The sequence below is a fragment of the Ochlerotatus camptorhynchus genome, unplaced genomic scaffold, assembly GCF_037179485.1.
Source record: "Ochlerotatus camptorhynchus isolate MF236.1 unplaced genomic scaffold, CSIRO-AGI_Acam_v1.1 ptg000146l, whole genome shotgun sequence".
Lineage (NCBI taxonomy): Eukaryota > Metazoa > Arthropoda > Insecta > Diptera > Culicidae > Ochlerotatus > Ochlerotatus camptorhynchus.
Window position 1 is genome coordinate 1,878,604 of NW_027040636.1, and position 13,485 is coordinate 1,892,088.

At 38.9% G+C, this 13,485-nt stretch overlaps 2 protein-coding genes across 6 annotated transcripts in view; one reads left to right on the top strand and one right to left on the bottom strand.

Moving 5' to 3' along the window:
- Dscam4 (Down syndrome cell adhesion molecule 4) overlaps nucleotides 1-13,485 on the top strand; it is a 360,507-nt gene that overhangs the window by 315,614 nt on the left and 31,408 nt on the right. For all 5 annotated transcript variants that reach the window (XM_065221640.1, XM_065221642.1, XM_065221643.1 and 2 more), the window contains exons 8-15: nucleotides 386-1,003; nucleotides 3,161-3,288; nucleotides 3,662-3,798; nucleotides 8,496-9,382; nucleotides 9,450-10,529; nucleotides 10,600-10,752; nucleotides 12,089-13,234; nucleotides 13,303-13,452. In XM_065221640.1, the coding sequence (XP_065077712.1) occupies nucleotides 386-1,003; nucleotides 3,161-3,288; nucleotides 3,662-3,798; nucleotides 8,496-9,382; nucleotides 9,450-10,529; nucleotides 10,600-10,752; nucleotides 12,089-13,234; nucleotides 13,303-13,452 (4,299 nt within the window). The remainder of the gene's footprint in view (nucleotides 1-385; nucleotides 1,004-3,160; nucleotides 3,289-3,661; nucleotides 3,799-8,495; nucleotides 9,383-9,449; nucleotides 10,530-10,599; nucleotides 10,753-12,088; nucleotides 13,235-13,302; nucleotides 13,453-13,485) is intronic.
- Nucleotides 1-13,485, bottom strand: part of Etf-QO (electron transfer flavoprotein-ubiquinone oxidoreductase) — a 476,511-nt gene that overhangs the window by 207,388 nt on the left and 255,638 nt on the right. The gene's annotated exons all lie outside the window — the stretch shown is intronic.

Below are 13,485 nucleotides of genomic sequence, written 5' to 3' on the forward strand. Positions count from 1 at the left end.
TTTTTTCATCGGTGAACAAAGAAACTCCAATCGTTATTCGATGGCGTAATCATATGAAATGGAAACGTGCGTTTCAACGTCCAGTTACAAAAATCATTAATTTAACTTCAAGTATCCTTGCTCAGACTAACATCTGCTGAATAGTGAAATGTAGAACTTCAAGAGTAAATTAAACTGCTAACAGAATACCTACGGATGTTTGTTAGCAAACCGAGCATGAACTTGTTGTTTCTTCCTTCTTCTGCGCTCATATTCAAAGAGGTGTAATCAACTAGTAGAAAAACCAATGAATATTTAAACAACTGCACAATTGAATACTTCTTCGTCATGCATTCCAAACTGACTGGTGTTTCTTTTATTCTCTATTTCGTTTTCCAACCCTCAGAGGAAATTCAAATTTCAACATATCCAGGTAGAGTGATAGTGACTGAGCCGAAAGGACTAGTACAACCTAGAATTAATGTAGAAAAACATTCGCTCAAGCACGTAGTTGTGAATGCACATGTGACGTTGCCTTGTGTGGCCCAAGGTCATCCAGTGCCAACATACCGCTGGTTCAAGGAGGTAAAGGATCAAATCATTCCCCTGCAATTGAACGAACGAATCAGCATAGTCTCGGCAGGGCTGCTCAAAATTTCCAAATCCCGCCTAGAGGACAGCGGGAAGTACCTTTGCTGGGTGAACAACACGGCCGGCGAAGAGACAATCCAGGTGACGTTGACCGTTACCGCACCATTATCAGCACACCTGCAGCCACAAGTACAAACCGTAGATGTTAGTAAAGATGCTCAGTTTCAGTGTATTATTTCGGGATTTCCTGCCCACGAAGTCCTGTGGATGCACAACGGGAAGCCAATCGTACGCGATAGTCGGATAGAGATCTACACCGACACACCCCGAATCGTTATCAAAAATGTACAGAAGGAAGACCAGGGCATGTACCAGTGCTTTGTGTCCAATGAATGGGAGCAGATACAATCCACCGCAGAGCTACAATTAGGAGGTAAGTTCTGATTTTTTTTTTAACAAAATTTGTCTCATCTTAGGAACTAAACTAGGTTGATCATACGTACTTTGTGTACAATATGTAGTTTATTTCCTCACGAAGGCTATAAGTTTAGTATTTTGGAAGAACGCTGATACCAAGATCCTAGATCAATAATTGCACTGTTCGACAAACTGGTATTAAATTTTTGGTTGGAAAATTGTTATCACATTTGGCAATTTTGAATTAAAGTACTGAATATATTTATGTGCTAAAACATCACGTGTTTGTGACACCACCCTCTGCATAAATTAGGATATTATTCCCGAATTTGATTATTTACTACTAACCTAAGAATGTGACATTATTGATCTGCTAGGACCATTTGTAGAAATAACTCAAGCAACTTTTGCCTAGAACAAAAATAAAATGCCGAGCTGCTCGGTGGTGTCCATCTCGGCAAACAAATCCAAGTGTGTATCAGAACGCGTAGTACCTCATTCTTGCAAGCTCACTGATCGTGACCTCTAAACCTTCATCATTCTTTATCATATTTTGGAAAGGCTCATATTTTAGGGTTATGAATGGAATTGGAGGGTGGCCTATCAGAAATGAAGCACCTCAATGAGCATGACTGACCACCTGCGGTTGCTACTCCATTATTGCCAGATCAGCTGTAATTACACACAGAACCAATGCTTGGAACTAACATACATCTTCAATGTGTAAAAACTGGTGATCTTAAACTTTGTAATATGCAATACCAGCGCAGATCGCATCCTAATACAGATCAATAGGAATGTGCAGACGTGATACTCGCTTTGTTCGAAGCCGAGAAATCTTCTGCACTCTCACGAGAAATTTTGATCAAAAGTTCAGGTTTGCAGCCGGGTTCGTTTGGTCAAACGGCACGATGAAATGAAGCGATAGATTTAAGTTAAGAAAGAGAGCGACTAACGAATCTTGTATAGTAAGCAAAAGCGGTCGCTCTAAAGCCACCGAGCCCCTCATATCGCACCACACCACTTATGATCGAGTTGTTGCTTTAACCATTCAAAACCAGCACCGACGGTGATGTCGACTCTGCTTCTACATACCAAAAACTTACCTCAATTTTACGTTTCACAAGACGCACACAAAAGAAGCGATCTTATTATTGCAACTTTCCATCATAAACCTCACAATATTACTTTTTAACAATTAATTTTACATGCGTGTAGTCAACATTATGCGAGAATAATTTCGGTGCGGGATGACTTAAAATTACACAAACGAACGCTGACCTAACGCAACTGAAAACTTTAAAGTCGTCGGTCGTGATTGATTCGTTAATGTGAAGTGAGATAAAAATCGGATGAAAAATTCTGTAAACGTGTAAAATTTTGCAATGTGACTATCGAAAACATAGATTTTTATATTAAACATATTAGGTTGCATAGAAATAATAACCGTTTTGAGTGTTCTATTGAAGCCTGCACGGTGGTTTTTAAATATTCTGCGGCACCTCCGTTAGCACCATATTGGTCGAAAAACAGACGTACAAACGGAATGTCCGGAAAACGACTAATGAAAACTGCAACATTCTAAAGCTAAAGTATGTTTATTTAAATAAATGTTTGCAACCATTGATGCCAGCGGTGGTGTAGTGGTAAACATGTGATCGCGCACGGGTAGGACCTTTTCCTACGTTCTGTTATTTTACAATCAAAGAAATAAAAGACTAACGACTGTCTGGCCATCCTGCCATGGCGGAGGCATACACAGCAAAAAAATAATTTTGATATCGAAAATATGGTGTAATATTACTTGCTAAAAAGGACAAAATTATCATTAATACAATGCATGAACTGACATTACGCTGCTTTTACTGCATTTGTTTATTTATGTGGTCATAAAAATTACATGAAATTTTCGACATGACTGTAGTGCATCCACTTTGATGTGATATCAAAATTATTTTTTTGCTGTGTACGAACTATATCATTTATTTACTTGTCGTTCATCATTCGTTTCAAACGCTGCAGAAGCAATATTTATATAAATTAATAAAGTTATTGAAATGTGAACAAATAACCCTCAAGTTATACCATATCACTTACGTAACTGCGTTGAATTATGAACAACCAGAGCAAATCTTACCTAACCTAACAACATTGTTATCACTCTATCTTTTAGATGCCACACCGGAACTACTATATTGGTTTTCCGAACAAACTCTCCAGCCAGGACCGACCGTTTCGTTAAAGTGCGTTGGGACTGGAAACCCACCACCGCAATTCACCTGGAAGCTGGATGGTTTTCCGGTAAGATAATTTTCTTATCTATCTCTGTTTCCCTCTGTTCGACCACAGTATAGTAGATTTAGCAACTCAGTAAGTCGGGCGTAGTGTAGCGGTTGATTATTATTTCTCTCTCCTTGTTTGCTTTGGGAAAATATTCCGTTGCATGTCAGAAAAGTGAATTCATACACCCAGATGAGCCGACAAAATCAATCCAGCAAGAGAATTCAGTTCTATGGCTTGAGATGATTTCTCTATCAAATAGATGGAATTGTTTCAAAAAGGCACATTTCTCATTTGAGTGTAGTTTAACCCAGGTCGAAGAGTTACCATACCAACGATAAGCTACTTATGTTCATACCAATTTGTATTTCCCTTTTGCATTTTTTTCTCTCAGATTCCGGATAATTCCCGCTTCGTTGTGGGCCAATACGTAACAATACACGACGACGTAATCAGCCATGTAAATATTTCCAACGTCAAGGAAGAGGATGGTGGAGAGTACACCTGTGTGGCTCAGAATAGCATAGGAAAGTAAGTACGGAGCAGAAGTACCCATGTCTCAAATTGGTTTGGATGATCTCTTGGGTGGATAGTCGTAGGCGTATGATTTTCTTTCATCATCTCCATTGTATTCGATTCGTCCCATTCCTTTACATTTTGCTGATATTAGTCAATGTGAAAAAACGACTGTAGCCACAACAACAAAATTTGGGGTTAAGTCCGAGACCGTCCGTCTTATTGATATAAGGCTACAAGGTTATTATTGCTCCCCCTACAAAAAGTCTTTGATTAATATTTAATGTATATTATTAATTATTTAATGCATATAATATATAATGTAGTTGATATCAATATTTTCTATAACAATTTTAAACCATATGATTACTAAATTCATAAATCCAATTCAATGTCTTGAGCCCAAAATAAAAGTTTTATTTTTTGCATTTCTTCGAAAACTAAATTTTGAAGCTATAACAATGCAATAAAATAGTAATATAAAATAAACAAATAGTTGGAGATGCTTAATGTCAAATATTTGACTTAAAGTTGATATTTCATACGATAGATGAGGAGATGAAAGTATAGAGTTGATAGTTCCGTTATCTTACGGCAGTGTAGAAAATTGTATATATATATTGTATATATAGATGTATGTATATTAGAAAGCGAGCAAATAACATTTTTTTAGGAAAGTACGCACCGAGTTGATCATACCCTTTACCAAATTCATCCGTTGATGAGGGATGATGAAAAGAGATCCCCTCGCCACCACTGGCAAAAGAGATGATCGTTGATTTACTCATATACCTCAGCTGTGCGGAAACAGTTCTATCGATTGTTTCACCCTAAAGTCACCATTTGACGTTTCCGGGATATCTGAAATATCCATAAGAGTGCTAATTCCATGAAACTGATACTAGAGCTCAGAGTTGCGACAATCACGATCGTCAAACAGCTGATGGTAGTACATTCTTATCGATGTGCTTGTCGAAGCACTCTCCATGACCATCCATCAAGTTGACGAAAGAAGTAAAAAGCAACTGACACTTGCAAAACAAGCTATCATAGTACAGTACTAAACTCAAATGTCATACGACAAGTGATGTCATACGACACTGTCGCCGAAGAACGTCACGAATGTATGTATTGCAGTTTTTCTCGTAATAAGAGCTGCTGATGTTGTGCTTGTGTGAATTCTGAAAATAGCAAACAATGATGCCCTAGGAATAACATTTCTGATCAGAAATGGTTTAATTTACACCAAATCAAGGAATTAGAACGAAATCACTCATGTCATATGATAGTTATTTGATAATTTTCTTTTTGCTCGAATTTTATTTTACCGGTAGTGTTGTGTGAGAGAGACGACGGTAGAGCATGAGTGTACGAATACAAACAGACTGTCGCGCACGACAACGAAGCAAGTGTAGTAAAAAACGTCAACTGTTTCAACCCCTGGTGTTGACCCATCACCGATCTGGTCATTCCCGACAATCACGACACTCATTTGTGTTCGTTTTGAAGCAGTTGCTGCTTTGTTTGCTTATATGGGTGTGTTGGTGAGTGAGCCCAATAGCTTCTGTTCAATTTTACCAGCTTTGTTTGTAACTCACACAGTCACGCGTGCCTAGACGAACTTGGAATGCGTAGGCATTGTTTTCATTTTCTTCTGTCGTTTCCCTTTTTCTCATGATTGCACTGCAGAAGTCTTCACTATTTTCGTTATGCTTTACATCATCAGCAGCGAGTGTTACATTTTGCCTGAGAGCAGCGATCATTACTCGTGATTGTTGTTTGCCATGGCTCTACCTCTCACTGCTTGACATAACATTCTGTCAGCGATAGTCGGTTGATGCGTTGACGAGTGTCGAGTGAGTGTCATGATATTTTGCATCTCTGCTTTTTAATCGTCTTCTGAAATGCTTACATTTTTCCCTCTACCAACACATATGTGAGGGCTAGATCTTCACACCTCCAGGTTGCACGAATACAACTGAATTGCTAAATGTGCACGGACACACATTCACAGTTAAATTTAGCTGGTTCAATTCAAGATTTTTGGCTAAGATTCAGCCATTTTGAAATCCTCAGCTGATGCTGAACACTTTGCTTATAAAAATGTCGAGGAATTTCAAATAAACAAGATCGTTGATAGGCTGATGCCCATAGCCATCCAGGCCATGTTTATAGCATAACTCCAATTTCATTCTTATATCACAGTTCCTAATATTTTTGAAAAAAAAAAACTGTGGAGCTCTAGGATCAATTTCATGGATTTACCACTTTTAAGGTTGTTCCGGATCTTCCATAGGATGGTCCCATGGATGGATCCATTATTACGTCACGACGCACAATTCTTTCTTATATCATAGTTCCAAGTGGAGCTCTAGGATCAGTTTCACAGATTTACCAATTTTCAGATGTTTCGGATCTTTTGAAGGACGTTCCAATGGCCATCCGGGTTCATGTGTATGTCACGACCCTAAATTTTATCTTTTATCACAGTTCCAAGAGTGTTTGTGTAATGTCATCTATATGTGCAACTACCCTACCCAGTGCTGATAAAAATCATTTTTTCTTCACTCAAATAAGCTGAGAATGAAGGCAACCTTGAAAGATAAACCAACTACCTACATGAATTTGAGTTTTGACATGATAACATGCTTGATCAAGACAACCGCTGAGTTTGAAGGTCAACATTTATTTTTGTTCATTCAAAGATGCTTATTCATTATCGCCTGTTCTGTTGTCATATCAATATTCATAATCATCTTGATGGGAATGATTTTGAGTTTCAAATGCGAAATGACTATATACGTTTTACACAAATATACCATTATGTAACGTGTTATGTTGCTTTTTTCACTCAGATCGATGGAAGATTATTACCTCTTGCAGAATTGATGATAATATCGAGATTTTAGACTCTGCAATCGATAATATTCAAAATAATCATTGATAGCAAAACGAATTTGATTTTTTTGCTTTTTTAAACTCGTATAAAATCAATTTGAATTTATTCATATTTTTTACTATATTTGAGTAAATCTTTTTTATAAGAAGAGATGCAGACAACAAATTACGCTATAAAACATTCGTCTTACAGAGTTTAAAAGTCTCTAGAAGATGAATTTCATGTGAAATTTCAAATTTATAGCAAAATTTGTTGTCTGTATCTTGGCCAATTTAAGAGATACAAAAAAGTAGTTTTGAACAAAGTTGCTTGAAATTAGCTCAGCTATAACTTTGCCGAAAAATGTATACCTTAATTTATTCAAACAAAAAAGTTAAAAATTTTATTTCAATGATAATAGGAACCACCCTAGAATTCATTGTCATAAAAATGAGGGCCTAACTATAAGGAACAACTTTGTAGGAGAGACTTTTAGTCTAAAGTTTCAATTTCAGGCTCAAAACATATCATTCCACCTAAATCTGCATTCTGGACCACTGTGCAATGTCTCATCTCAGGCCGATTATTGGATTCCTTGATATTAGCTAGCTGGATATTGCTTTCCAAATCACAAATCATCGTCAAGCGAAAGCAGAATGAGGGTAGGAGGCTACCCCGGCGTAGTGGTTAGCATCCATACCTCTCACACCAAAGTCACGAGTTCAAATCTCACCCCCGGACAAGTCACGAATGACCCAAGAGCGTTAAAGTGTCTATAATAAAAAAAAAAATAAATTAAAAAAAAAAATGCAGAATGGCGAGAGCAAGGGTTGAAACAGTTGACGTTTTTTACTACTACCCTCGCTTCGATTTCGTGCGCGACAGTCTTTTTGTCTTCATACAGTCATGCTCTTCCGTCATCTCTCTCACACAACATAAATGGTAGAACAACATCCGAGCCAAAAGAAAATTATCAAACAACTATCATATGACATGTGTGATTTTGTTTTAATTCCTCAATTTGGAGTAAATTTAACCATTTCTGATCAAAAAAGCTATTACTAGGACATCGTTGCATGCTATTTACAAAATTCACACAAGCCCAACATCAGCGGCTTTTATTATGAGAAAAACTAAAATACATACATTCGTGACGGTCTTCGGCGATAGTGTCGTATGACAGAGCCTTAGTTTGGTACTGTAATTTGATAGCTTGTTTTGCAAGTTTCGAAAGCAAAGGCAGTCGATTATCACAGAAAATGCGTCGACTACGGTGACCGCTTACAAGACTGGGCGAGAGAACATTCACACGGCACCTATAAAACTATATGGAGTAAAAACTACGCATCAGCTATTCAATAAACAAAAAAATCAAAGAGTAGGAAATGTATTCATTTCGTCTCATATATGTATTATTGGTTTGTTTGTGAATCGTTATGTAGACTGAGCAGTGAACTTTTTGTTTCATTGAAGTTGTGATTTATTGCAGACAAATAATGCATTTGCTTCATAGCCGGAACGAAGACGCTAGGCCCAATTTACATCCCATAACAAATTAGAGCTTACACTACCAACCACAGTTGATGAAGCGCTTATTTCAACGTTCACCTTTTGAAAATTAGCCAAGCATCCCCCCAGATTACGTGCATTGCCGATTTATTCTCATCAAGTATTCACTTATCATTATTTTATATTACGTCGTGTCTGGTGTTTGATCCTTGGTTTATTCCACCTATTAACTCCCACCCTTTCCTACCTTCTAATGAAATACCTGGAATTGCCCTCTTTGACCATTGATTCTTATATGCGATCCGTTTTCCTTCTTTTTTTTTAGAGTATCGCACAATGCCAAAGTGAATGTCTACGGTATTCCATACATACGTGAAATGCCTAAAATTACCGGCGTATCCGGAAGCAACCTGGTGGTGAAATGTCCAGTGGCGGGATATCCTATCGATAAGATACACTGGGAACGTGACGGTCAAACACTGCCCATAAATCGTCGCCAGCGAGCGTACAACAATGGAACGCTAATCATCGAACAACTACAACGGGCGGAAGACGCCGGAACGTACACGTGTATGGCGCAGAATAAACAGAAACAAACGGCTCGGCGGAATGTCGAGATACAAGTTATAGTGCCTCCAAAGATCATGCCCATTCAAGCCATGACCAACATGCTGCGTGAAGGGATGCGGGCTGCCATATCGTGCCAAATACTGGAAGGTGATCTTCCCGTGACCTTTCGCTGGGAACGGAACGGAAAACCAATTCTTGGCACCGGTAACGAAGTTATACGAAGGTTAGATGAATACTCAGCCAGTCTAGTAATTGAACATATCACATCGGAATATTCGGGAAATTATACTTGCATTGCTACTAATGTTGCTGGAAGTGAGAGTTTCACCGTCCCACTGACTGTAAATGTACCGCCAAAATGGATTTTGGAACCTAAGGATTCAAGTGCACAAGCGGGTCAGGATATTGCTTTGCACTGCCAGGCTGGTGGTCATCCAAAGCCGACAATTGCGTGGAAGAAAGCGATTGGTAACACTCCTGGAGAGTATAAGGATTTTTTATACGAACCAAATGTGTCGCTGCATTCGAACGGAACGTTGGAATTTCGAAAGATCACCAAAGAATCACAAGGACATTTTTTATGTGAAGCTAAAAATTCAATCGGAACCGGAGTTAGCAAAGTAATTTTTCTCAAAGTTAATGGTAAGTGAATTTGTGTAGGTATGTTATAAATACTATTTCAAATGAACCATATCTTTTCTCAAACTAGTACCTGCTCATTTCAATACGAAAAGTAAACAGATTACATCACCACGAAACAAGCAAATCCATATCCAGTGCAATGTACAAGGCGATAATCCCATCGACATCAAGTGGAAACTGCAAAACTCGCAACAACACATCGATGAGTCATTAGATAACCGATACAACATTCGTGAACAGGTCCTGGATGATGGGATGGTGTCCGAACTGGGAATCTCCCACACTTACCGCCAGGACACGGGAGTGTATGTTTGCCATGCAACGAATGCTTTTGGTCACGACGAAATGTCGATCCAGTTGGTGATTCAAGAAGTTCCTGAGCCTCCCAAGAATCTTCGGATAAACTCACAGCAATCACGAACGCTCCAACTTTCGTGGAGCCAACCATTTGCCGGGAATAGCCCAATCGAAAAATACAACGTCGAGTATAAGCTCACTACCGATCTGTGGCAATCGGTCGAACACATAACTGTAGCGGGGACCCAAACAGTCATCACCCTGCAAAACCTTAAACCAGCGAAAGCATATCATATTCGGATATCGGCCGAGAACAAACTTGGTGCATCCGAATACTCGGAAGTGATTCAAGTGACAACCTTAGAAGAAGTGCCTTCTGGTCCACCATTGAACATCAAGGGTGAATCGAAAAGTTCCACCGAAATATTTCTCTCGTGGGAAGCTCCAGATCGAGAACAGTGGAATGGGAATCTACTGGGTTACTACGTAGGATACCAAGAAGCATCAGGGCCTAACGATAAGGATATCAAACCAACACAAGGCTATAATTTTAAAACTGTTGAAGTAAGGACACATTTCGGTGGGGAAACCACACTCACTAACCTGAACAAGTGCACTCAATACAACATCGTGGTACAAGCCTATACAAGCCAAGGCAGTGGACCGCCCAGTAAAGAGATTTCGATGAATACACTTGAGGACGTGCCTTCGACTCCTCCTGATAGTCCCAAATGTGATGTGCTGAGTTCAACTTCCATCTACATCACATGGTCCCCACCAGCACCGGAAGGACAAAACGGTAAAATTAAAGGCTACAAAGTGTCGTACATCGAAATCGAGGATCTGTTTGGTGAGATTTGATTTGACTTGATTCGAAAACAAACGAATATTTTAACAATCCTATACATTTCCTATTCCAGAAAAAGAACCTTACGTCACGAAAACCAACAACCAGTACATGACTTTGGAGAATTTGAAAAAGTTTACCAACTACACTTTCTGGGTGTTGGCATTTACAAAAGTTGGTGATGGTGTGCGTACAACGTCCTTCTTCTGTACAACTCACGAAGACGGTAAGTACACAAGACGATTGGGTTGAGTGGATGAAAAATGGGAAAAATGCCATAATTGTATGATGGGACAAATCGTAAAATTTACAGTTCAAACCTGGTTGACTGAATTGGGTGATATCATAAATCTGGATGATACTGAGAAATTTTCAGAAATGAGACAAGATTCTGGCACTAATAACTGTTCTGATTGTTTCCAAGCTTGATTAGTTAAGTACTTGGAATGGCTTAATACAATAATGTGTGATTCAACAATTGGAATCCACCACTAAAGGTCAATCGACTCTTTGGCAACGCAAGTTGGCGTCTAAAATATTTACAAAACTCACAGCCAGTGTTCGGAAAAACTCAAAAACTCAAATCTCATGCATGAGTTTATGCGCGTATGAGTTTTGTCTTGCAAAATTCAACGTCGCAAAAATCACCGATGAGTTTTCAACTTCAAAAATTCATTGCTTTATATTTTGACCTTATTTATTGTTATTACTATTGTTTGTGCATCAGAGGTTGGAAATCGAACACAAGATGCATAGGTATGATATCAATTGACGTTTGAGTGGTTTTTATGAGTTTAAAGCTGGAATGATTTTTCGGCGTTGTGAGTGTGAGTGCGTGAATATGCATTGGAATCTCAAGCGTGAATTTTGGTTGTCGCATTCGCACGCGAGCTTATTCTCGTAGGGAGGCTCAATGAATGAGATTTGCAATTCCAAAGTTTGATATAGATCAATTTAGCTTGTCTAGAAAAGTATTTGAAAAATAATATATTTTGATCCCTCCAATTTTTACACGAACGATTGCACCAATTTTAAACAAACTTCGCCAACTGAAACTAAAACTCATGAGCAAATATTGGCCCATATTTCTGAGAAATCTGATCAGTCTAAATTTCATTGCGATATAATTTTCAATTTTAAGTCAAAAGCATATTTTCAATGAAACATATTGTTAACTAAAAATCGTAAAGCATATTTCTTAAACATAACTTCATAGAATGATTTTGTAACCGATTTATTACAAATGTTCATGTTGGATAAATGGTGTATCTTTCCAACCATTGCTAATATGCCATTTCATCGTTCATTTGCAGTTCACCATTTTACGTTTTCAGATACAATGGTACAGATCTGAAAATGTGAAAATGTAATTTATGCTTGCTTCTATGCAGCAAGCACTAAGCATCATTTTCAGCTCCATACATTGAGTAAATTGTCAGGTGTGTGCCCGAGAAAATGAGAAGTAATAAAACAAATAGTATGCAGAAATGTTTCCGTGAACCATGAGCTAAGACTTTAAAACCTGTGTAACACATAATATTGTTTATCTTGTATCTTTACAGTTCCCACTGCTCCCAAAGCTATCAAAGCTGTTCCAGCATCCAGCACGAAAATATTAATTTCATGGCTACCTCCATCGAATAAAAATGGCATCATCACCGGCTATACGTTCTATATGTCCCTGGTAGATGGAGGTCGAGACGAAGGAACTCACAAAAGATCGCTGGTACCATACGCAGAGATACATGAAACGGTTCGGTTACAAGAACATGCAACTTATCAATTCTGGCTAACAGCATCCACAAAGGTAGGCGAAGGGGAAAAATCGGAAGTGATCACAGTTCCTCCGAATAACAAAGTTCCTGCCAGGATAGTGTCCTTTAGCCAGGAAATTGTAACACCATGGAAGGAAACACTAGTTTTGCCATGTAGGAAGGTTGGTGTTCCTGCGCCGGTTACAATCTGGCGCCAGGACGACCAACCCATGGAAACGGGAACGAGAAAACTGATTGCAAAGAACGGAACCCTATACATCAAAGATTGTCAGCATTCAGATGCAGGAAATTACACTTGCAACGTGGAAAACAACTGGGGCCGAGATGAAATAGTGTATCACATTAAAATCAAGGTTCCCCCAGATCCACCAAGCCTATCGGTTATCAATACATACACGGATAGTTTGCTGCTCGAGTGGCTGGACAATCGTAACGGAGGCTCTCCAATCTTGGGTTACGTGATAAATTACAAACGGGAACATGGCGATTGGGAAGAAATACAAATAGATTCCAAAACTAACACGCACCTGTTGGTGAATTTATGGTGCGGTACAAAATACCAGCTGTACATTACCGCCTACAACAAAATCGGAACTGGTCTTCCATGCGACATTGTACATTCACAGACGAAAGGATTATCTCCCGTGCAGCCAAAGCACTCTCAAATGATAACCAACAACTCAACTAGCGTGACCTGTTGGCTGGATTCCTGGGGCGATGGAGGTTGTGGAATTTCTCATTTCACCGTTGAAAATCGGATATATGGTCGATCCCAGTGGAACATGATTTCAAATCACGTTGAAGCAACGGAACGAATTTTTACGGTGTCGGATTTACAGCCGGCCACCAAATACCAGCTCCGAGTAACAGCCTACAATAATGCCGGTCCAACAATGGCGGTTTACAATTACACTACACTTACCGCTGCTGGAGGTACCTATTTGTGGGATTATCTTTTCGATGTTGAATTCATAATTGATGCCCGTTTTCATTTTCTCTAGTGATGGTTCATCCCGATTTGACTAATCCAGTTTCGCCTCACTTGGGAGATAATCCCTTCTATGCAAATTTCAAGGTTCTAGTGCCTCTTTGTCTATCGATTCTGATTCTGTTTGCACTGATAGCAGCCGCTCTACTCATCCGGAAAAGAAGTAATTTGTCCTCTTCATTTATTTTACACACTA